Source organism: Pleuronectes platessa, chromosome 5 (assembly GCF_947347685.1).
Source record: "Pleuronectes platessa chromosome 5, fPlePla1.1, whole genome shotgun sequence".
Classification (NCBI taxonomy): domain Eukaryota; kingdom Metazoa; phylum Chordata; class Actinopteri; order Pleuronectiformes; family Pleuronectidae; genus Pleuronectes; species Pleuronectes platessa.
The window spans coordinates 368,382-391,248 of NC_070630.1; the positions used below are offsets into that span (position 1 = coordinate 368,382).

Sequence of the window (22,867 nt, forward strand, 5' to 3'; positions counted from 1 at the left end):
TAGTCCAATTATGTTTAGAAGGAGTTGTTAACAGTAAATTCCATTTATATTCCTTGTGACATATGATACTTATACTTACAACTTCAAAACTTATACATAACGATAAAAGCGTCGGCTAAATGGAAAGTAATGTAATTATAACACCAGGACATGAACTAAGAAAACATTCTGGAGTCCAGAGTCCAGATCCATGACTCGGTCCACAAAAGCAGTTCTTTATTATTGATATTATTATCAATCATTTCTTAATCTTCAGTTAGATCTGCAGAATAAAACCCAACACTTTGAATAACTGAAAAATACACTTTATTACTTTAATTCATATTTCTAAAGTAAAGTAGTAACGTTGATGACATCATCAGTTTGACAGATGGAATAAAAAAAGTGATGAATCAAACTGTGAAGTTTGATTCATCACTTTGATTCATTCAAAATAAAGATTTTCTCTGTTCATAAATAAAATAACAACACGGAGCTGAACAAGCCTCTATCGTCATGACAACACTGTTCACCTGTCGAGTACAAAAATAAATCAAATCCACAGAAACGTCTTTTAGTTCAAAGAGGTCTTTACCTCCGTGGATCCATCTCCTCTGAACGTGTTGGGTTCACTTAATGAGCAGCTTCATTATTGATCCAGATGAAGATCAGATGAAGATTCATTAGGAACTGAAGCAGTTTAACACAAACAACGTTTAATCAAAGCTGGACTTTGATTTTAAAACTTTTTCTGACACAAGATATAATTTGATTGGTTTCTTTTTTCAGAAAAGTAAAGGAACAGTTTCATTCATGTTTTTTTAACATCTAACTACCTTTAGAGAATGTATTTAAGAATTGTTGGAGTTTCATAATGTAATATTAGAATAATGAAAACTGATGAAATGTGTTTTGACACCAGCCGGCTGATCTAAAAACTAAAACTTGTCATTTATCAACTTCCACATTGAGAAACTGCAGGAAAACAAACATTAGGTTTCAACGTCATTTTCCTTCACCTCAAAACACATTTGTTCTTTTCTTTGGACTCTGCTGAGTTCCCATCATGCTCTCTGCCGAGTTCCCATCATGCTCTCTGCCTAGTTCCCATCGTGCTCTCTGCCGTGTTCCCATCGTGCTCTCTGCCTAGTTCCCATTGTGCTCTCTGCCGAGTTCCCATCGTGCTCTCTGCCGAGTTCCCATCGTGCTCTCTGCCTAGTTCCCATCGTGCTCTCTGCCGTGTTCCCATCGTGCTCTCTGCCTAGTTCCCATCGTGCTCTCTGCCGAGTTCCCATCGTGCTCTCTGCCTAGTTCCCATCCTGCTCTCTGCCGTGTTCCCATCGTGCTCTCTGCCGAGTTCCCATCATGCTCTCTGCCTAGTTCCCATCATGCTCTCTGCCGAGTTCCCATCGTGCTCTCTGCCGAGTTCCCATCGTGCTCTCTGCCGAGTTCCCATCATGCTCTCTGCCGAGTTCCCATCATGCTCTCTGCCGAGTTCCCATCATGCTCTCTGCCTAGTTCCCATCATGCTCTCTGCCGTGTTCCCATCATGCTCTCTGCCGAGTTCCCATCATGCTTTCTGCTTAGTTCCCATCGTGCTCTCTTCCAAGTTCCCATCATGCTCTCTTGCATGATGTTCTCAATCTTCGGTCACATTCTTCTTCCTCAGTCCGACATGAACTTCATTGACACCACAGAGAAGATCTAACACAACAGGAAGTGACACCACAGAGAAGATCTAACACAACAGGAAGTGACACCACAGAGCCGGACCAGGTACGTGGAGGTGGGGTTAGACAAAACGACGAATCAGGTTGTTCCTCTCTGGTTCCAGGAACTCGTCGAGCAGAGCGTCCGTCACCTTTGTAAGCTCCTCCTCCAGACTGGACCGGTCACTGCAACAGACACACACACAACAACACACCTCACACACTGATTTATCATTGATCTGTTTGTCAGGTCAAATACTAAAACAACATGTTCTCTTGATGAATGCGAGATGTGGGATGAAACAGGCTGTGATGTCACAGTCAGCTGACCTTTTCCCTGGCGGGGCACAGAACTCGGTGTAGTATTTGATCTTGGGTTCTGTGCCGCTGCTTCTCAGCGTGGCCACCACGCCGTTCTGAAGCGTGAAGGTGATCATCTGACTGCTCCTGGACACAGGAAGAACCTCCACAGGAAACACAGAGTCACAGGAAGTCACAAAAAACAGCATCAGCTTGCACAGCTGCTTCCTGTTCATGTCTTACAGATCTGAGGTCTGCCTGGCTGCTGTCGTATCCCGTGGTCACGTCTCTGACGTGGACGATACTGACGCCACCGCACGACTTCGGGTACGATCCCTCGCCGTCAAAGTTTCTGATCCGGCCAAAGATCTTCTGGATGGTGGGCGGGTGGTGACAGACGACGTAGGAGGTCTTAGACACATGAAATCCATACCTGCAGACAGGAAGCAGCAACAGAGACCACTGTCAAAATAAAAGAGAGGTAACTCTGCTATACGTGTTTATCCCCTTAACAAACATCTCCACTGAACATTAACTACCTCTTCACTCTGAAGCATCTGCTCCACCTGGTGGTGGAAGCTGGGTTATAATCTCTCTTCATAAACTGAGGTTCAATTCTATATTAAATCTTTAAATCAGATTAAACATAATTATTATTAATTCTAATCAAAATCATCGAGAAGATTTCAAACAGTTTACAGACAGAGTTTCACTCCAGTGTTAAATGAATCATAAGAAGAGTATATATTCAGATTTAAATGACAACCGAACTATGAGTGTACGTATGAACACACGTACGTCAGGTAGATGTTGTGGAGCTGCTGGTTCAGACTCAGGCTCTTGTTGTGTAGGTAAGAAGCCATTTCTGCCACGACGGCGGCCGAGCTCACGCCATCTTTCTCGGGGACCATACTGCCGCACAGGAAACCTGATGTCACAGGAAGAAGCGTTCCTGACGTCAGCACACAAAAATGACAGCCAATCAGCTGCGGTTAAAATCTCCAAGCTGAGGAAAGGTCAAGGGATTTAAAAAAAAAAAAGAGTTACCAATCGACTCCTCGAAGGCGAATATGACCGTGTTCCCTGTTTTGGAGAGTTCGTGTATCCTGTTCCCGATCCATTTAAACCCTGGAAGAGTTTCCTGTTCAACACAAAGACACCAGAGACCATCATCCTCTTGTATCAGTCTCAGATTCTCCAGGTGGAAGCGTTCTGGTCTCACCTCGAAGTGGAACCCCTCCGTGTGAGCGATGGTGCCCAGGATCTTGGACGACACTGTGGTGGCCAACATGTAAACGCTCCCAGTGTCTGCGGGGTCTGGATGATTCTCCTTCCAGTTGAAGAACATCCACCAACCCAGCAGAGCTGCCAGCTCATTACCTGTGAACACCTTCCAGCCACACCTGCAACAGTACAGCAGGAATGTGTTAGAGCTTTTATCTCTGACAATATGGACTGAAGTGCCTTTGAGCAAACATCCCAGTTACCCATCAGACTTCTCTGCTACAGCCAGACGATCGGCATCAGGATCCGTTGCCAAGACGATCCGAGCGTTTTCCCGCTCTGCCAGGAGAAGAGAAAGCTCCTGCACCACAGAAGAAAACCATTACTACCAAAACACTGAACCAGGAGAACAAAGCAGTGGACTGGGATCTGAGTCTCACCAGAACAGACTCCCCCTCCTCTGGGTTTGGACATCGGAGGGAGGGGAAGTTGGGATCGGGGTCTTTCTGCTCCGGTACAGGGACTGGTGGATGGAAGCCAAAGGTCTGGAAGGCCTGCTGGACAAAGACGTGTCCCACACCGTGGAAGGATGAATGGACAAACTTCAAAGGACAGCTGCGATTCAGATCCCTGAGAAACGGAGAGAAAATAGTTTCCAGCAGAGGGTGTTCAGTCACTCGTTCCACCAGGGGGCGACAGAGAGGATCAGTGGGCCTCAACAACAACTGTTTTATGAAGATTCTGCCATTCACCAATGTTTTCTTATCTGGGATTTGTTCTTATGTCAGAACAGAATCTACACGGACTCTGAGAAAACCTCAAGATCAAAGGGAAAGGAAGGAGCAGACACTGAACTGAGGAGTTAGTCAGTGAGGCTAGAGGAGACCTGCTGTGATCATAGTTCACCATCAGGATCAGGATCCACCATCATGGACTAGGTCTACAGGTGAAGCGCTACACATGTTACCTGTGGAAGCAGAGGGAGGCCAGTTCCTCCATGTAGCAGCTGTTGATTTGGGTCAGGGGCTCAGTCCTCAGGGAGCAGCTCTCCACCAGCTCCTCGTCCCAGCAGGAGGCGCTCCAGGGCTCCAACTGCTCCTCGATGCTCCGCAGGATCTCCTTGTCATGAGGTGCGGAGATCTGAGCGCCGTTACACCAGTACACCTGCAGGGGGGGGGGGTACAGCAGCAATATTCAGATTCAGCTCATTTTCATTGTCATCTTATTTACAGTTTAACGTGTGTCTCTGACCTTGTACCCGTTGTCTTCTTTAGGATTATGTGAAGCGGTGATCATGACTCCAGCGGCTGCTCCTAGTTTCTTCACAGCATATGGCTACAAAGACACAAACAGAACAGGTGTAGCAGCTGATTGTGTTTATTTGCGTGTCGTCCCGTGAGACAGATGATGTCATCACTGGCGTTTCCTCACCACGAATGGCGTGGGGACAAACGTAGAGAACAGATGTACGGGGACGTCTCTGCTGAGCATCACAGCCGCCGTTAACTTTGCCAACCTGAAACACACACATCATTCTGTCAGGGGTCATGTGGATCCGGGTCGGTCACATGATCATTGGACGTCTGCTGGACTCACCTCTGACTGCTGCAACCGCTCTCCACCTGTCCCCTGGTGTCAAACCCAACCACCACACCTCTGCTCAGGTCAGCAAAGTACCTGGACAGGTAGGACCACAGACCCTGGAGCCAAGAAAACAACACGTCAACGTTATGAAAAACACTGAATCCATAACTAACTCATTCATTTAGTCCGACTTTATGATACACTAGGTATTGAAGCATCTTTTTTATCATAAAAGTCTGCACTGGTCTATGAACTGGTCTGGCCTCAGCGGTCCAGTCTATGAACTGGTCTGACCTGTGTGGACTGGATGACAGTGAGGTCGTTGATTCGGTTGAATCCGGCTCCCATTGGAGCTCTGAGTCCGGCCGTCCCGAAGCTCAATCTGCTGCCGAGCCTTGTCCTCAGATCGTCCCACTGAGCCTCGGCCACAAGAGACTCCACCTGAGCCCGGGTCCATTGGTTCTACAGAACATGAGACAGGAGACATCAGTGTAAATGATGTGTGTGTGTGTGTGTGTGTGTGTGTGTGTGTGTCCAGGCTGTTGACATTTACAGTGAAGGTCAGTGACACTCTCGGCAGCTGTGACCTTTACAAGCACCCAGGTGGTGTGTGTGTGTGTGTGTGTGTGTGTGTGTGTGTGTGTGTGTGTGTGTGTGTGTGTGATCTGATGAATCAGAGCCACCATGTGGAATCAGACGTCCACTTCTGTTGGGCTCTATCTCTACTTGAAATTGACCTGTGATATGTCACTGATAATGATCTATGATTGGTCGGAGACAAACAGACCACCTGAGAGGTCTGGCCCAATCAGAGGGAACAGATCTAAAATAACCTTTATAACCGAAACGCAGTGATTAAATATCCACTGTGACCAACAGGAAGTGAAGGAGAGAGGTGGACTGACGTAGTGACCTGAGGACAAAGTGTCACTGAAACATCAACTGATGTCGACCGGAAGTTTCTCATCTGGTTTCTGCTCGTTCATCTTGGTTCATTCAGGCTTTGATCATCTGCTCACTGATAAGATCTACAGCTGGTGCATTTTATATATGTATGTATAAATACACATAATTAAGTCACACCTCAGGTTTGAGTCCTGACATCAGTGTTCAGGTGTTTCCTCCTCGTGCTGCTGAGCTCCATCAGGTCCGCACTGCGGCCTCCTCACACCGCTTGACCCTCAGGTCTCAGGTCTTCACCTCAGGTCTCAGGTCTTGACCTCAGGTCTCAGGTCTTCACCTCAGGTCTCAGGTCTTGACCTCAGGTCTCAGGTCTTAAGTCTTGACCTCAGGTCTCAGGTCTTCACCCTCAGGTCTCAGGTCTCAGGTCTTGACCCTCAGGTCTCAGGTCTTAAGTCTTGACCTCAGGTCTCAGGTCTTGACCTCAGGTCTTGACTCTCAGGTCTCAGGTCTTAACCCTCAGATCTCAGGTCTCAGGTCTTGACCCTCAGGTCTCAGGTCTTAAGTCTTGACCTCAGGTCTCAGGTCTTGACCCTCAGGTCTCAGGTCTTGACCTCAGGACTCAGGTCTTCACCTCAGGTCTTGACCTCAGGTCTCAGGTCTTAAGTCTTGACCTCAGGTCTCAGGTCTTCACCCTCAGGTCTCAGATCTTAAGTCTTGACCTCAGGTCTCAGGTCTTGACCTCAGGTCTTGACTCTCAGGTCTCAGGTCTTAACCCTCAGATCTCAGGTCTTGACCCTCAGGTCTCAGGTCTTGACCCTCAGGTCTTAAGTCTTGACCTCAGGTCTCAGATCTTGACTCTCAGGTCTTGACCTCAGGTCTTAAGTCTTGACCTCAGGTCTTGACCCTCAGGTCTTAAGTCTTGACCTCAGGTCTCAGGTCTTGACCTCAGGTCTCAGGTCTTGACTCTCAGGTCTCAGGTCTTAACCCTCAGATCTCAGGTCTCAGGTCTTGACCCTCAGGTCTCAGGTCTTGACCTCAGGTCTCAGGTCTTGACCTCAGGTGGACCCACATCAGTACATGAACTTCATTATTTTACAGCTGCAGCTTCACTTTCTCACACAGCTTCAGTTTCATCAGTTATTTATCCTCTTATATTATGTGCGGACTTTAGCAGATCATCATCATGGTCTGTTTCCCTCGAGTCTGAAACCAGTTTAAGCACAAAGGAGGTCAGCCCCCCCCCGCAGGCCCTGCAGCACACAGCGGTGTGAAGCTGTCCTCCAGGCGGACACACACCCACCTTGTCCCAGGTTAACCACCGGTGCACCGCCTTGTCCAGCTGCGGGTCCCCGGTGCTCCGACACCGCAGGTTGGCGGTCAGGTCCCCGTTACCTCCGCAGTCTTCTCCCATGCTGGCTCCCCGGTTAGCGAGCACTCATCTGACCGACACCGGCTCACAGGCAGCGGACACACGGCAGGGAGGCCGCCGGGGCAGGTGGTCCGCTCCCGGCTCCTCTTTGTTCTGCGTGTCCGTCTCCAGATCACCCTCAGCGGCTAATGTTAGCTACAGCAGCCGCTAACTGCTAACTACACTCCGGTCACTGCTGAGACTCCAACTCCCGACAGGCAACACTTCTTCTTCAGAGACACCGGGTGGCCAGAGGGGGGCAACACAAGCCTCCACACTCAGCAGCCCACACTTTATCATCCTGTGAAGAAGAGGGTTTTTAAATAACACTTCTTCATTTCAGATCCACAAGATCTACAGGATCCAGAGGATCCACAGGTCAGGACCCAAACCAGGAGCCAAACCAGGAGCCAGAAGAAGGCCTGTCAGACGGTTTGTTTCTGTTCTGCTGCTGATTTCTTCAATCTGATGTGAATCAGATCCATCTCTCAGGTGTGGGAATCGAACATGAGGATTTGCAGTCAGTTCTAATCCCTCACATGTAGAACTGATCTTTCAGTTGATCCATATTTAAGTTCCTGGATCAACGGAACAATGAAGTTAAAACTCTGTGTTGCTTCATAATCTGCAGGAAGAACTTCTGTCCTGTCTGTGGCTTTTAAGGACATTTTTTTCTCTATCATCCTCTTTATTAAAGTCAAAATTTATACTATTTGATAAATCATAACAGGCTATTTACCTTATTTTTATTCATGAAAAAAGTCATTCAAAAACCTTTATTAGAATCCAACAATGAATCATCAATTAACAGTGAATCATGACCTGTGATTCACAGTGAGGCCGTTCGAGCCTGGAGCTGCGTCACGTCGGGTCAGTTCTGCTCCAGTGATCTTCTGCTGTTTGTGCGTCTGTCAGCTGACAGTTGAACTGGTCTCTGAAGGCTTCCAGCAGGTGAGGGGTGGTTTCCTCCACGCTGACGTCTCTGTGCAACTCAGCGCTCAGCGACGTCACTCCTTTACCTTCAATGCCACACGGTACGATGTGGCTGAACCACGACATGTCGGTGTCACAGTTGAGAGCTAAACCGTGAGATGTGATGTATCGACCACAGTGGATTCCTGACAATGACAAGAAAACAAAGTTCACAAGCTTGATAAGGAAGCTCTGACACTCAGGTCGTCACTTAACCCAAGCTTCTAAACACCTGAATGTTTTTGTCATTACAAATATAACTGAACTTTTTAATAATGTATAATAATATAATGTGAAGTAAACTCAGTTTCAGATCAAATGTTTCAAACATATTAACCTTTGTAGAACTACAACATGAATGTGTTAAATGAGAGTTCAGAGTTGTCTTACCGACGGCACACACTTTGTTGTCACCAACCCAAACGCCAGTGTGAGGCGACGTGGACGCTTCAACACCGAACCGGCTGCAGACGGAGATGATGGTTTTCTCCAGCTGGCAAACGTACCAGCGAACACTCTGAGAAAACACAGCAGGGATTCAAACTGTGTCCAGTCACCTTTACCAATGCTAGAGGGCAGACTCAATCAGCTCAGACCTTCTTGAAGCTGCCCAGGTTCAGGACGGGGTAGCAGACCAGCTGTCCCGGGCCGTGAAATGTGATGAGACCCCCTCTGTTGGTCCGGTGGACATCTGCCCCCAGTAGGCGGAGTTGGTCCAGCAGGGGGGCAGGATAGGGTTTATGGCGGATCCCAGTGGTGTAAACTGGTGGGTGCTGACAGAGCAACAGTGCGTGAGCTGGACCGGACCGATGCCGGTTCACATAGACCTGCTGCAACCGCAAAGCCTCCTGATAGGTGACCAGGCCCAGACGGACCACCTCCACCACCGGCCTGATGCCCTGCATCCAGGAACCAGACTAGATCCAAAACTAACACATCAGGTGAGTAAACATGCTGATCTCATACAAGACAAGACCCCAGCTGGTTTCTATGGAGGTTGTATAAGCAGTGCTGATATATCATCATAACTTTACTTGTTAAAACGTGCAGATAATCAATTACATCATATTTATTCAATTATATTGTTGATAAACTGATATTTTACAAATCAATAATTCCGACAAATGATCCCATTAACAAATAATGAATAAAATCGATAATACATTTTAATTAAAACGTTTCATAGTGTTGGAATATAACCGGAACGAAAATGAATGTGTATAAAGTAAAAAATATTAAAAAAGACATGAAACTGCACCAGTTGAACCGGTTTAAATCTGTATAGACTGAAGTTTTTACCTGAATCCTCACTGACCCTGCGCCGCCATCTTTCTTCTTGTTCTTCTGTCAGATCAGTATGTACTTCCGGTATGTACCTCTAGAAAAAACCCTTTCACAATAAAACTTGTCAGGGTTCATTTGTTTTATTCTTCTCACACTGTTGCCCGATACTCTCTTTCGTATGTTTTTTAATAACATTAATCATTCATAATTAGAAATGTATAACGGTTATAATGCACTGAGAAGTAGCTCATGCTGTGAAATCTCTGAACAGGAAACAAGTGACGCATTTATTTTGATGTTACTTTGAACAATACAATATTAATGTTTGTTTCCGCCGGATGTTCGTCACTTGTTTAACAGACCTTTCATTATGTCCTATTATCATATCGTTTTCATACAATGAATCAAATTAATCATATACAGTGGTTTTATTTTGAAGCTCCACCAGAGCGGGCTCGCGCCATGTTCTGCCGGAGTTGGCGGGCTGCTCACTTCCGGTTGCGACCGGGCGGGGTTTGTTGTGAGCGGACCTGATAGAGGACACTCAGCAGGAACATGGCGGCCGCTCGGTCCGCCGAACGGTCCGGGACCGCGGCCAGCGCCGCCGCCGGCAGGTCCCGGTCCGGAGCTGCGAGCGGCCCCGGGTCGAGTCCTCGCGAGGACGAGGGTACGAAGTGCGCGGCGTGTCCGGAGGGTCCGTCCGGGGGCAGGCCGCCCTGCGGACACCCGGCCTGTCCGCCCTGCCGGGCCCGGAGACAGCCAGCCGCCGAGGAGCGGCTCCGGAGGAGGAGTGACCCCGAGAAGAGCAGCAGCAGGGCGGGCAGGAGAGGTCGGTGTTCACCGGGGAGAGGGAGGCGGACATCCCGCTGAGTCAGCTCCGTGTTTGAATCTGAGCCGCAGAACAACAACATGGAGGAGTTTCACTAGGAAACTTTGTTTACACTAGACCGAGGCCGCGACCGTCCCGACCCAAGGTCCCGACCCAAGGTTCCGACCCAAGGTCCCGACCCAAGGTTCCGACGAGTCTGTTTACACTGGATTTAATCTGGAGATTTGATCCGATTATTTAATTTGATTTAAAGTGTTGATCTGCTCTAATGAGAAGATTTGATCTGATTGAAGGATTTGATCTGATTGGTTGATTTGATCTGATTGAAGGATTTGATTGGATCTGATTGGATCTGATTGAAGAATTGGATCTGATTGGTTGATTGGATCAGTTGGTGATGAGTCAGTCACACTGATGAGAACTTGTGCAGCTGAAGCAGGAGCTGATGGTTCTAATGTGTTTCTCTGTGTTCTTCATTGTAAGAAGGACCCTGAGTTATTTAGATCAGTTTGAATGAAGTATTCACTTTTACATTTTTTATTCTTTAATGATCTTGAGTCTTTTTGATGAGCTTAAGTTTCTGTAGAGAGAGTCTCTGCTTCCTAAGCCTTCCACAAATATTCACCCTGAAAGGATCTTAGCATGTAGCTAACAAATTAAATAATATTACAGCTGATTTCTCAAATGAAGATTTAGTTTTATGAGAATTAGAAATCACAATTACATTATGTTAAGAAATGAAATCCTGCTTTAGTTTACTAAATAATCATAGATGCTCGCATCCGTTTCAAAACAATAGTACTGGGACGGCTCGGGTCCAGTCCACATCCAGGACCTGGTCCAACCTTACAGCCCGTCCACTCCGCTCTGCACCAACCAATCAGCTGCTCCCTCACTGCGAGGGACAGCTGTCACTCAACAACATCCCCCCTGTTTGTTGTCCCGGCTTCTAAACTGTGAAACCAGCTCCACATGGACATCAGGACAGGAAGTCCTCACATCGTCCTCCAGACTGAAGACACATCCCTTCAGACCGCACCTGGGTCAAGAAGACGATGTTTAATAACCATCGTCAACTCCGGTGTTTATATTCAAAAATAAATCATAAAATGAAGTTAAGAGTTACTTATATGCAGCACTTTGTAGTTTGGCTTCATGAAGTTAATCGACCTCCTTGATTCTTGTTGTTCTGGGTTTGATCCTCGTGGTTGATGCAACGATACAAGATCAATGTTTCCGTTTGATAAAAGCATCAGCTAAGAGTAATGTAATGTGTCATTCTTACAGATGTATGTGTGCGTGTTCTTATAACAGATTATTTGTGTGTTTGTGTTATACTTATAGATGTATGTGTGTGTGTCTTTGCAGAGTTCTTTGTGTGTCCTGCTCTCTTCACTAAGTCAGCTGACGTTTCATCAGGAGCCAGCGGGAAACACAAGGTGAGCGAGGACGAACGGTGTCAGGGTTCATGACCTCTGACCTGACGTACTTCTGATTGGTTCGTGTGCTTTGTGTTGTGTTTCCTGATAAATTCCTGATCCCATTGATCGAAGAAGAACAGCAGAGCTCGTGGTCAGCTGTGTGTTGAACTCTAACCTTGACGTTGATTAGCTGCAGCAGATTCTCTGTGAGACTGTAACTGTCGTCGCATGTTGTGTTTCAGTTGCTGTTGTGTGACGACAGAGAAGAGTTTAGGAGACGTAAAGACGACTCAGTGCGACGGCATTGTGTGTCTGACTCTTGTATTTAACATGTTCAGTTCAGGAGAGTGACGGTTAAACATGAAGGGTTTGTCTTCTTAGGGAGTTCTTTCGGATTCCGAGAACGAGGAGCCCATCAGGAAGATCAGGAACGTCTCTGCCTTCGTCCGGAGAACCAAAGCCTCGTTAGTTGTTGCTGGGTGAGCAGAACCACAGAATCATGAGGAGTCGTGCAGCTTAAACACCCGACTGTAACCAACTGTGGTTTTGATGCCCTGACCTGTATTTGTTCCTCAGTGGTGCTCAGAGAAGTCGAAGCTGCACCGACCCGGTGGAGGTAGGAGGAGGGAAACTGAAGGTCACCGCTCAGCCGGCCATGATGGACCAGGTACAACCCCTGATCTGAGAGCAGCTGTTTAGGAGCCGTGTTCTCAGCCCACGGTCATCTTCTTATGTCCCTCAGGTGTTTTACAGCGACCGTGATCAAATCTCCAGATATTTACACTTGGAGCTGCACAGATTAGTTGATTAGCTGAAGTTCCATCAGACACGAAAACATGATAATGCTTTTAATGAGTGAGGGTAAAGGTCACAGTTCAGGTGTCGGATTGTTTGAGTGAGTCCTGTGTCATATTAACTCTCCTGTAACCAGTGGTGTATAAAGTACTTGAAAGCCATACTTGAGTCAAAGTCAGCCGTAAGAAAATGACTTGAGTCAAAGTCGCTCATATAAAATGTACTTAAGTATCAAAAGTACAAGTACCCAAAAGGCCGTACAGACACAACACAACCCAACATTTTTCTCGTCAGGATTTATTTCAACAAATGGAAAAATTATAACAACAATACAGATACTCGGTTTTATTTTACAAATTTGGAACCCCAGATGCTGAGGTTCAAATAGTAATGGACCAGTGCATCTGAACTTCTAGGGACAACAAAGAATCAACACAACGGAATAGTGCCTCTTGTTTCTGAAACACTAATAGACCACAGTACAACCACTGAAACATTAAACACTTTCTAATCAGAAGCAGGAATGATACACAAAGACCCTTATGATAACTCAGCAAAAGGGAAACAAGATCTAGGAACACAAAATAGGATAGTGTTCCTCTTTTGTTAACAACCTGCACAGTGCTAGTAGAAGAAACAATCACTGGACACTCTCTCGTTTTGCTGCCAAATTTCAGACCGAATATTAAAGACTGAACTGAACTGAGCTCCTGCAGGAGAACCTGGATCCTTCTAAAGAGGAGAAATGGATGAGGAATGTGCTCGCGTTGATTAAGTCCCTGACCTTTGTACACACATGGCTGCTCTCCATTGGATGGTGTAGTGAGGTCCTCGGATCGGCCCTGCCAGAGTCTACTTAAGTACAGTAGCAAGGTATTTGTACTTCGTTACTTCCCACCGCTGCCTGTAACTGTCTCTTCTTGTTGTCAGGTCGGGATCAGTCACAGCTACACGGCAGGAATCCTTCTCTCCTCTGAGAACAGTCGCTCCGTCTCGGCTCCGATCGCTGCTCCTGACCGGAGGCTGACCTGGCGAGCTGTGATCACATCCTCCTCCACTCCTCTGGTCCTCCCTCTGCCTCAGCCCGAGCGCTCCATCAGCCCTGAGAGCAACGACAGCATCTCAGAAGAGCTCAACCACTTCAAGCCCATCGTCTGCTCGCCGTGCACGCCGCCCAAACGTCTCCCAGACGGCCGTCTGTTGGAACCCACCATTGTTAAGTCCACGCCTCGGAATCTGACCCGCGGCCTTCAGAAATCCACCAGCTACGAGGCCAGTCCTGCTGTGCTTCAGAAGTGGAGACAGATCGAGCTTGATCGGCAGAATCTCAAAGTGAACTCCAAGGCCACGCTGACCAGCCCCATCACAGAGGGCCACAGCAAGACCAACGGCGGCGAGGAGGCCGCAAAGACTCGTGTGTCTTCTGCAGGAGACGGGCTGACATCCACCAACAAGAGGAGGCTGCTCTTCGATCCTCCAGCCGGGGACACGGACACTTTCCAGAAACAGTCTGTGATGATCCGGGTCCCTGCCCTCCGCTACAGCAGCGATGCAACTTTCAGAGGAAGTTCAGACCATGAATCGACAGTCGCGGTTCCTGAATCCTGCAGCGGGGGGGTGGTGTTTAGTCGAAAACAATCATTCTCCCCGTATTCTAAGAACTCTGGTTTCCAGTCGTGTAAATTAGTGCCAAAGGACACGCAGAGTCCCAGGAAAGAGTCTGACAGCACCATCCACAACCAGTCTACCTCACGGAGGGGCAAGAAGAGGAAGCAGAAGACGAAGCACCTGGACTCAGAGCGCGACGCTGACCTGAAGAGGAGCCGGCCCGGCAGCCAGGACGCCTTCGACGAGCGGTACATCTGTCAGATCCAGCAGGAGCGGCAAGACCGGGTCCTCGCCCTAAAGCTGCAGAGACAGTTTGACCTGGAGAACCAGACCGTCAACCGCAGGAGGAGCCCCGACACGTACTTCCTACGATCCTGGATGTCCAATCAGAACCGCAGGAGGCGTGGTCTGAGGAGGTCCCGACGAATCAACAAAAAGTACTAAAAAGGATTTGTCTGCTGACTCAGCACAACGTCAGACAGGAAGTGGTTCAAATATGCAAAGTGGTGAGAGGTTTGAAGAGTATGAATGTTTTTCAAATGCGTCTCAGCAGCGACAAGTTTAATGTCCTGAACATGTTTTATTTTCTTTCACCAGCAAATCACCAAAAAGCGACTCGGAGAAAATGATCCACTGCGATAGAAACACACGGATCACTGATTCATTTTACATTAAACTGATGCTGCAGCAATAATTGATGGTAACTGATCAATAAACAGTTTATCATTTGTCTTCACTGTTCCATCAAACAGACGCCGCTTAAAGACAGAACCGTTTTCACTGTTGATTCACCTGCACGTTGTATTTCATCAACTTCATGGAAACATCACGGATGGTTTGAAACGATCACAACCTGTGGGTCGGCTGCTGAGCCGGTGTGTAACAGCAACACAACTTTGGCATCCTGTGTCCAGGATCTGCTATAGACACATGGAACTGTAGTTTACGATCCGATTATAGTGTTGCGCCCTCTATAATCATGTAACATGTAAGACACAGTGTGCAAACATGCTGTGTCTTACATGTTACGAGGCTCATCATTATTCATACTCTGCTCCTCCGATGTTTTCTAATCATCACACTTTGAACTGATCTTCATAAAAACCAGCTGAATTCATATTTATGTTCCTGGAGAGACGGGGCGTCGCTTCTTGCCACAAAGAAGTTAAAGCATTGTGTTACGTTGTTATCTGGGGGAAGAACTTCCATCTGCAGGAGTGTGTGTGTATTTGTCTCTGTCGCTCTTCAAACAAACTGACAATCACATTTATTAAGTTATTAATCGATAGTGCACGATCATGAATCTGGATCATTCCGGTCACTCACCCTGATGTCCTGACTGTGCGTCTTTTCAAAGCGTTAACACGTCTCATACACTCGACGTGTCGAACAAAGACAAACTAAACTTCAGTGTCGTTCTGGTCCTAATGACCTCTGATCAGTGCTGGTGTTGATTGTTGATGTGTGAAGTGCGGCAGGCCAGCAGGGACGGCTCGGAACAAAGTGGAAACCCGACAGTTCGTGAATGCATCTATTGTTTGAACCAAATTCACCGACATGAGCAACAGTCAGTCAACCAGAGTTCGTAAATGTCGGTTTTGATCATTTTCCGTGGATGCCAAATGGTTCCTGTAGTCCAGACCGAACCTTTCCACCTGAAGACCTGAACGAACTGGATCAGATGAGGAGGCGGAGTTTCACCTCATTGCTCTGCAGGAGAGAAAGTCATGTGACAGGACGAGCGAGCCTCATTGGTAGATGTGATGAAATAATTCAGCTAGTGGAGCTATAAGTAAAAAGCTGAGTTTGTGATGAGTTCATCAGTAAAGTGCAGCCGAGGGAACGACTTTATAAAGAAACGCTGTAAAACCAAACCAAGTGTAAAAAGTTGTTTTACTGTGTAATGTGATCACATGACTTCTGTTTCTGACTGACATGAATCTCTGATGATTGACAGTCTGTGTGTCTGATGGAGCTGAAGGGCTTTTCTCCCCTGATGATACTAATATGCACATTTTCTAAAGTGGGTGTGAAGCTTTGATGGTTGAGTTGATGCAGTGTTTTCATGCTGAGTGCCAAATCCCCACAGACGGAGGGACCATGTTTCTATCGGATTCACAAGTTTTATATGATGGCGAGGAGGAGACCAAGAAAAACTAAATGACCTGAGACCAACATGTGTCCTGTCCTTCTTTCATCTCAATCTACATGTACACATGTTTATCATCTACACTCACACTGAGTCTGACAGTGCTGCAGACACGTGGGTAGAAATTAATAAGTAATAATAAATAATGTGTCCACTTCCTCCAGAAATTAAGCCAATATTGTATCTGATACAAACGCTGCCATCTTGTGCTGTTAAAGGTCCCTCCCATACACTAGCTTAACCAATCCTGAGTCAGTGTCAGCTGTCAATCAGGACGTCTCAGCCTGTTTTGATATCATCAGATAACTGATTCAATCCAAACTGATCAGAAACTTGAACAAACAGAGAGAAGAACTGAAACCACAGAAACATCTTTACAAACATTTAACGTCTACTTTTATTTTTTTATTTGGTCCATGTCCATCTATGGAAACCCATTTCCACCACTGTGATGAAGAAAATAATAATCCTGTATCTCATTATTATGACTTAGTATCTATAGATTCTCTACTACTGAGAAACTAAGTCACGCTAATGAGGACTTTTATTGTCTTCATCAGCTCACACGGAGGAGGAGGTTTCATTTGTATTCATACATCAGACTGATTTACTCGGTTTCTGTGATGACGGTTTGTTTTGATCAGTGATTGTTGATGTTTGGCTTCTTTCATTCACTTCCTGTTTCAAACGTTTCTTACGCACGCGCACGCTGCTCGGCCACGCGGAAGCTGGAAACGTCAGTCGTAGCTGAAGCGCCGCGGAGCCAATCAGAAGCGTCCAGGTCAGAGGAGGAGAAGATGGCGACTGCAGCATCGAGGAGCGGGAGGAACGGGTTGCTGGAGAAGGTACAGAACACACGCGGGCTCCTCCGGTTGTTTCAGGTCAAAGGTTCGAATCCGTGTCTGAGGTCAAAGGTCACAGTGTCTCCGCTAAGACGCCAGCTTTGAGCAGCTCTGCAGAGAGCCTGCCGTTAGCATGCTAATGCTAACAGGCTGCAGTATGCAGAAGTGAGGATGATGTTTAAACTGTTAAAAGATCATTTCATTTTTTATTTAACTCAAATATGACGTATTGGAGCCGCAGAGTCTCAATTGGACGTCACTGTGAAACAAGCAGGAACATCACACACGTTTGTTTGAACCAAATAGCTGTTATACGTGACGGCACTTCCGGTGTCTGACGAGCCCCATCCGTCAGTGAACGGGAAGTAACGGACACGCCAGCTGTACGTCACGCCGCCTTCCGCTACACGTCGGAGCTCGGAATGACGTCACACCCAAATAATCCGAGTTGAGAAGCACAGGAACAATGTTCACGTTAGCTAGCTAGCCACCGTTAGTAAAACCAGTTCATAATAATGCATAACTTGGTCACATGTACACAGACAGTTCTATGTGCAACACATTTATTAACAGAGGTGCTCATCAGCGCAGCCATCTTGGATCTGAAGTCCTTTGCTCTGCAGATCCCAGGATTCAGAGACTCAATCAAACTGTTACAAACTGTTGATCAATATTCAGTTTAATATTCAAAACTGTTGAATGATTTTCTTTCCAATTCTTCTGTTTATTTTTTCTCTCTCTAAGTGAACAGGTTCAGAGTGATTGTAACTTGTTTAAGAGTCGTTCAAGTTTCACAGAGTTTATAATATACAATAATTATAGTTATTGACAGAATGAAAACTCTTTTTTCCCTCGGTTAAATTATATGTTTGTCTTTATTTGAGTCAATTTCATAAGAGACAGGGTTCCCACGGTACCTGGAAACCATGGAAAACATGGAATTTATTTTTTCATTTTCCAGGTTTGGAAAAGTCATGGAAACTGAGCAAAAGTGAACACTTCCATGGAAATTGAAACTGTTATCCTGGAAAATTGTATTGGATGATGTGTAAAATAGTAATAAAATGAAACTATTGAGCACAGAATTAAGATAAGTTTATAAAAACCCTTTACATGTGAACAGCTCTTACTGTAGATAGAAATGGATGATCCCATGTTGTAGAACATGCTCTTGGCATCCTATCTGGTGTATTGGATGTTGGAATTTGATCAGGCAACCTGGTGATATGGACTTTAAAAGTATAGTTTCGGATTGGTGGACTTCGGGAATAATAACCGAGAAACATTACTCGCGATCTCAATAGAAGGGTCAAATACATGCATTTACCGGCCAACACGGGAGCCTTGGCATCTACAGTGAAACTTCTTATGCAAGTTTATCCTCAAATGTAAGAAGCTGTGTTTCAACTGTGTGATAAACCTGGGTTTATCAACGTTAGTTAGTAACCTGTGCAATCTTGCTGGCTAGAAAGCTGCGCCTTGCTAGCTTCAGCTTACACTAGAATTGTTGACGTAATTTTTACCTTGCTTTTAAAATACTAGAACTATGTTCGATCCCCATATGTATTTCACTCACTGACTTTTCCTAAAACCGTGTTATTCACCACATTTAGGGGAGTTTGTTTTGAATTTGGATTCATTAATGATGGTTAGCAAGAACATGCAGTGCAATACTGCTAGCCAACATTCAGCTTGCTAACTAACTAGCTAGTGTTGGCTAGCTTGCGTTGCTAGCTAACTACCAATACATTTTCACATTAGGCTGTGACATTACTTCTATACTAGTTGACATGACCAGTCTAGTCTTGATCAATTTTGTAACATTCATTCTTATATCTACTTTTAGCTATTTTGTGATTTTTCGTTTTTTCTTTAAAAAAATGATACTACTAAATAGGAACATTTGGGGTGAGACATTTTTGAGGTTGCTGTACTGAGGAGCCACAGGGGAACCAGCCTTATGTTTTTCCTTTTAGGTTCATTAGTTTGATTTACAAAAGCTTTTACAGAGTAAGGGTAGGCATATTACCTCTTCTACGTAAAACTCATAATCTCAAATGTGTGATGCATTACAGGAGTGAGTGACAATGACACGCTGTAGATTCAGGATGAGGAAGAGAAGAGGGGAGAAGATGAAAGAGGAGGATACAAGAGTAGAGGATGACAGAGGAAAAGGGAGAAGAGTGGAGAGGAGTTGAGAAGAGTAGGAAGAGAAGACAGGAGCGGATACGAGAGGGGAGGTGTGGAGAGAAGAGGACAGGATGAGATAGGAGAGGAGTGGAAGAGAGAACAAATATCAATCCCAGTGCTCATGTGTCTCAAAGTTCCCGTTCAATAAATTGTTGTTCATCTACAGATTGTTGCATTATTTCATGCAATGATATATCAATAAGACATAATCTCTAAGCATTTACAATGTAACTTGACTGGCACATCTTTTAAATCAAGTTAGTAGTCAGGTGTCCTAGGGGGTTGTGTGTGTGAGGGGAGGGGGGCGCGGAAAGCTTCAGGGGCCTATAATCATTACTTAATATGGTACCTGGAAAATCAGGAGGTAGCATGGAATTTTTTTTCAAGGCAAGCGTGGGAACCCTGAGAGATTCTGATAAAGTTTATACTAATTGGTTGATTTTTTTTCCAGTGGAGGATTGATGAGAAACCAGTAAAGATCGATAAATGGGACGGAGCAGCTGTGAAGAATTCTCTGGACGACGCTGCCAAGAAGGTTTGAATTCCGTTCAGTAAAGTTCATCATCCTGCTCAGTGTCAGCAGGATGATGTCACATCCTGTGAACAGGAAGTGATGAAAAGAAGATGTAGATTGAAGATGACACATTAAATTAGTGAAAGGTTGATGACATCATCTTGTGATATGACCTTTGTCTTTCTTGTGTCCTCCTGCTGCTGCGCCCCCTGCAGGTGTTGTTGGAGAAGTTCGGTTACGTGGAGAACTTCCAGCTGGTGGATGGGCGTCTGATGATCTGCACCGTTTCCTGTTTGTTTGCCATGTTGGCGCTGGTGTGGGATTATTTGCACCCGTTCCCTCAGTCCAGACCCGTGTTAGCCTGCTGCGTCATCTCATATCCTTTAACCATAGAATGTGTGTGTGTGTGTGGGGGGGGGGGGGGGGGGGCGGCTGAGGTTGTGTTGTTTCGTTCTTTAACTCGTCTTCATCACGTACTTCATCATGATGGCCGTCCTTACTGTCTACACGTCGTATAAAGAGAAGAACATTTTCCTGGTGGCTCTGAACAGAGATCCAACTGGAATGGATCCAGATCACATGTGGCAGCTCTCCTCCTCCCTCAAACGGTCAGTGATCAATGAGCAGCTCCACTGAGCAGGCCTGAGATCAGCTTTTTCCTCAACAAAAACTCTTTGATCAAGTTGGAGTAAAAAGATTTTTTACACATGAAATGAAGTAATCGGATTACTCTGACTGACAGTAACAATACTCTGTGTGAAGAGACGTGAACTCTGACCTCATGTGTTTCAGGTTTGATGACCAGTACACGCTCAGAGTTTCCTTCACAGACGGGAAGTCGAAGAACTCGAGGGAGACGGAGTTCACCAGGTCGGTGTCTGCGTTCTTCGACATCAATGGAACGCTGGTGATGGACCAGTTTGAAAAGTCTGTTTCCCAACTGCACGACACGCTCGCCATGGACAAGAAAACAAAATGAACCCGCACAACGTGGTCGTCGGAAGCTGTGAGAGGCTCCTCAGTTAATTGGTTCTCATCTCATTAAATCTGCTCAAAGAGTCTGTGATGCCACATGTGGTTGTTCGTAACCCTAGTAACCGTTTGTGTCATCGGGTAAAAACATTTTAAATTTTTTTCTTCAGAAATCACGTCTCATTGTTTTGTGGCTAAAGCTTAAAGTTCAGCTTCTTGTTCTGATTCGTCTGAATTGATACTTTTGTTTTGAAAGTTTGATGCAGCTTCCTGTGTCTGTGCAGGTTAATTAGTTTAGTTTTTTCAGATATTTTGTGAAAACAAATAAAGTTCCTGAAACATTGTCGAGTCGCAGGTTTTTCTCATCGTCACTGAAGAAAAGCTCCGGTTTACCATCCTGTCAAATTTATTACATCTTTGATTGAGTCTGAACTCATTGCTGATGACATCACCCCGTCAGGTCGTCACGTGACATCAGCAGCAGCAGCTCATTGGATAAAATGTGTAGAAGCTGTCGTCGGTGTTATTAAAATAACCTGTTCCCTCGGCAGTGGTGGGCGGAGCCGATCAGTGACCAACGAGCCGCCATCAGCTGTCACCGCGTTCTTGAGAAGAAGAGTTTGATGATGATGTTAAAGACAGACTGAATATTGAGTTGATGGTTTCCTGCTCCTCCTCCCTCCCCTCCTTCTCCTCTTCCTCCTCCCTCCCCTCCTTCTCCTCTTCCTCCTCCCTCCCCTCCTTCTCCTCTTCCTCCTCCCTCCCCTCCTTCTCCTCTTCCTCCTCTCTCCCCTCCTCCTCTTCCTCCTCCTTCCCCTCCTTCTCCTCTTCCTCCTCCTTCCCCTCCTTCTCCTCTTCCTCCTCCCTCCCCTCCTTCTCCTCCTACTTCTCTTCCTCCTCCCTCCCCTCCTTCTTCTTCTCCTCCCTCCCCGCCTTCTCCTCTTCCTCCGCCCTCCCCTCCTTCTTCTCCTCCTACTACTTCTCTTCCTCCTCCTCCTTCCCCTCCTTCTTCTCCTCCACCCTCACTGCCTTCTCCTCCTCCTCCTTCTCTTCCTCCTCCTCCCTCCCCTCCTCCATCCCCTCCTTCTTCCTCCTCCCCTCCTTCTCGGACGTGTTGATGCCTTACAACAGGAAGTGACTGACTGACCAAACTTTTATTCAGAATGTTTTGTGTTTGTTTCAGTGGAAACTTTTTGTCACGACAGTAAAGATGATGTTACTAAAGAGAATCCAGTGTTTTGTGGTTGTTCTGCAGCTCAGCCACAAGGTGGAGCTGTTGAGAGAGTGAAGTGAAGGTTCAGTCTGAAATGAAAGAGAAGAAGAAACCATAACAATATGTTGAATAATCATTGAAACAGAAAAGTTAATGAAAAATCTAACCGACTGACGGGAACGAGAAGAAGACGTTTGAACCTGACTCCACTCTGTTCTGTTCAAATCAACTTTATTAACAAGATTCAAACACAGTAAACATGTTTTATACAGAAGAAGCTTCAGGCTTCACAAAGTAACATCAAAACTTACAACTGTGTTTTCTTATTGCATAAAGGACAGTTTCTCTCTGCTGAAGTTAGGACGCTTCACTTCAGGTTCTAAAGGACAGAGTCCAGGTCTTCACTTCAGGTTCTAAGGACTGAGTCCAGGTCTTCACTTCAGGTTCTAAGGACTGAGTCCAGGTCTTCACTTCAGGTTCTAAAGGACAGAGTCCAGGTCTTCACTTCAGGTTCAAAGGACTGAGTCCAGGTCTTCACTTCAGGTTCTGAGGACTGAGTCCATGTCTTCACTTCAGGTTCTAAGGACTGAGTCCAGGTCTTCACTTCAGGTTCTAAAGGACAGAGTCCAGGTCTTCACTTCAGGTTCTGAGGACTGAGTCCATGTCTTCACTTCAGGTTCTGAGGACAGAGTCCAGGTCTTCACCTCAGGTTCTAAAGGACAGAGTCCAGTTCCTCACTTCAGGTTCTAAAGGACAGAGTCCATGTCTTCACTTCAGGTTCTAAAGGACAGAGTCCAGGTCTTCACTTCAGGTTCTAAGGACTGAGTCCATGTCTTCACTTCAGGTTCTAAAGGACAGAGTCCAGGTCTTCACTTCAGGTTCTGAGGACAGAGTCCAGGTCTTCACCTCAGGTTCTAAAGGACAGAGTCCAGTTCCTCACTTCAGGTTCTAAAGGACAGAGTCCATGTCTT

General features: G+C 46.1%; 4 protein-coding genes across 8 annotated transcripts; 2 read left to right on the plus strand and 2 right to left on the minus strand.

The window, feature by feature from the left end:
* Nucleotides 1-289: 289 nt before the first annotated feature.
* pgm2l1 (phosphoglucomutase 2-like 1) lies at nucleotides 290-7,318 on the minus strand. Of its 3 annotated transcripts, none has more exons than XM_053423246.1 (14): nucleotides 7,000-7,318; nucleotides 5,091-5,258; nucleotides 4,809-4,912; nucleotides 4,644-4,728; nucleotides 4,464-4,547; nucleotides 4,180-4,376; nucleotides 3,653-3,842; nucleotides 3,476-3,573; nucleotides 3,211-3,391; nucleotides 3,036-3,129; nucleotides 2,787-2,940; nucleotides 2,232-2,421; nucleotides 2,019-2,152; nucleotides 290-1,874 (listed from the first exon to the last, which is right to left on the minus strand). In XM_053423246.1, exons 1-14 carry the CDS (start codon nucleotides 7,108-7,110, stop codon nucleotides 1,772-1,774), a joined length of 1,893 nt encoding a protein of 630 aa, XP_053279221.1. In that variant the 5' UTR covers nucleotides 7,111-7,318; the 3' UTR covers nucleotides 290-1,771. The 3 variants fall into 3 exon arrangements, with proteins under 3 accessions (XP_053279221.1, XP_053279222.1, XP_053279224.1); XM_053423247.1 differs by having other exon boundaries at nucleotides 2,787-2,916; nucleotides 7,000-7,316; XM_053423249.1 differs by lacking the exon at nucleotides 7,000-7,318 and adding an exon at nucleotides 5,880-5,915.
* A 550-nt stretch (nucleotides 7,319-7,868) lies between these two features.
* On the minus strand, nucleotides 7,869-9,436 carry lipt2 (lipoyl(octanoyl) transferase 2). 2 transcript variants are annotated; one of them, XM_053423273.1, is made up of 4 exons: nucleotides 9,379-9,436; nucleotides 8,676-9,008; nucleotides 8,470-8,596; nucleotides 7,869-8,225 (listed from the first exon to the last, which is right to left on the minus strand). In XM_053423273.1, the coding sequence occupies exons 2-4, from the start codon at nucleotides 8,982-8,984 to the stop codon at nucleotides 7,969-7,971; spliced, it is 693 nt and encodes a 230-aa protein (XP_053279248.1). In that variant the 5' UTR covers nucleotides 8,985-9,008; nucleotides 9,379-9,436; the 3' UTR covers nucleotides 7,869-7,968. The 2 variants fall into 2 exon arrangements, with proteins under 2 accessions (XP_053279248.1, XP_053279250.1); XM_053423275.1 differs by having other exon boundaries at nucleotides 8,676-8,996; nucleotides 9,379-9,412.
* Nucleotides 9,437-9,918: 482 nt separating this feature from the next.
* rnf169 (ring finger protein 169) lies at nucleotides 9,919-16,191 on the plus strand. 2 transcript variants are annotated; one of them, XM_053423253.1, is made up of 5 exons: nucleotides 9,919-10,192; nucleotides 11,561-11,631; nucleotides 11,995-12,092; nucleotides 12,190-12,280; nucleotides 13,339-16,191. In XM_053423253.1, the coding sequence occupies exons 1-5, from the start codon at nucleotides 9,919-9,921 to the stop codon at nucleotides 14,458-14,460; spliced, it is 1,656 nt and encodes a 551-aa protein (XP_053279228.1). In that variant the 3' UTR covers nucleotides 14,461-16,191. The 2 variants fall into 2 exon arrangements, with proteins under 2 accessions (XP_053279228.1, XP_053279229.1); XM_053423254.1 differs by lacking the exon at nucleotides 9,919-10,192 and adding an exon at nucleotides 10,214-11,273.
* A 684-nt stretch (nucleotides 16,192-16,875) lies between these two features.
* spcs2 (signal peptidase complex subunit 2) lies at nucleotides 16,876-21,026 on the plus strand. The gene is made up of 5 exons (XM_053423287.1): nucleotides 16,876-17,010; nucleotides 19,649-19,732; nucleotides 19,927-20,086; nucleotides 20,184-20,319; nucleotides 20,504-21,026. Exons 1-5 carry the CDS (start codon nucleotides 16,963-16,965, stop codon nucleotides 20,688-20,690), a joined length of 615 nt encoding a protein of 204 aa, XP_053279262.1. The 5' UTR covers nucleotides 16,876-16,962; the 3' UTR covers nucleotides 20,691-21,026.
* The last annotated feature ends 1,841 nt before the right edge of the window (nucleotides 21,027-22,867 follow it).

What these genes read in the sequence shown, in the direction of transcription:
- pgm2l1 (XM_053423246.1), bottom strand. Translation starts at nt 7,110, where the DNA reads ATGGGAGAAGACTGCGGAGGTAACGGGGACCTGACCGCCAACCTGCGG. An exon ending in GTAGCAGAGAAGTCTGATGG is followed by an intron (nt 3,392 to 3,475) that starts GTAACTGGGATG and finishes GTACTGTTGCAG; the next exon opens with GTGTGGCTGGAAGGTGTTCA. An exon ending in CGCCTTCGAGGAGTCGATTG is followed by an intron (nt 2,941 to 3,035) that starts GTAACTCTTTTT and finishes TGCTGACGTCAG; the next exon opens with GAACGCTTCTTCCTGTGACA.
- lipt2 (XM_053423273.1), bottom strand. Translation starts at nt 8,984, where the DNA reads ATGCAGGGCATCAGGCCGGTGGTGGAGGTGGTCCGTCTGGGCCTGGTC. An exon ending in ACCTGGGCAGCTTCAAGAAG is followed by an intron (nt 8,597 to 8,675) that starts GTCTGAGCTGAT and finishes GTGTTTTCTCAG; the next exon opens with AGTGTTCGCTGGTACGTTTG. An exon ending in CAACAAAGTGTGTGCCGTCG is followed by an intron (nt 8,226 to 8,469) that starts GTAAGACAACTC and finishes TGTCATTGTCAG; the next exon opens with GAATCCACTGTGGTCGATAC.
- rnf169 (XM_053423253.1), top strand. Translation starts at nt 9,919, where the DNA reads ATGGCGGCCGCTCGGTCCGCCGAACGGTCCGGGACCGCGGCCAGCGCC. An exon ending in CAGCAGGGCGGGCAGGAGAG is followed by an intron (nt 10,193 to 11,560) that starts GTCGGTGTTCAC and finishes GTGTCTTTGCAG; the next exon opens with AGTTCTTTGTGTGTCCTGCT. An exon ending in GCCTCGTTAGTTGTTGCTGG is followed by an intron (nt 12,093 to 12,189) that starts GTGAGCAGAACC and finishes TTTGTTCCTCAG; the next exon opens with TGGTGCTCAGAGAAGTCGAA.
- spcs2 (XM_053423287.1), top strand. Translation starts at nt 16,963, where the DNA reads ATGGCGACTGCAGCATCGAGGAGCGGGAGGAACGGGTTGCTGGAGAAG. An exon ending in TGGACGACGCTGCCAAGAAG is followed by an intron (nt 19,733 to 19,926) that starts GTTTGAATTCCG and finishes CGCCCCCTGCAG; the next exon opens with GTGTTGTTGGAGAAGTTCGG. An exon ending in CTCTCCTCCTCCCTCAAACG is followed by an intron (nt 20,320 to 20,503) that starts GTCAGTGATCAA and finishes CATGTGTTTCAG; the next exon opens with GTTTGATGACCAGTACACGC.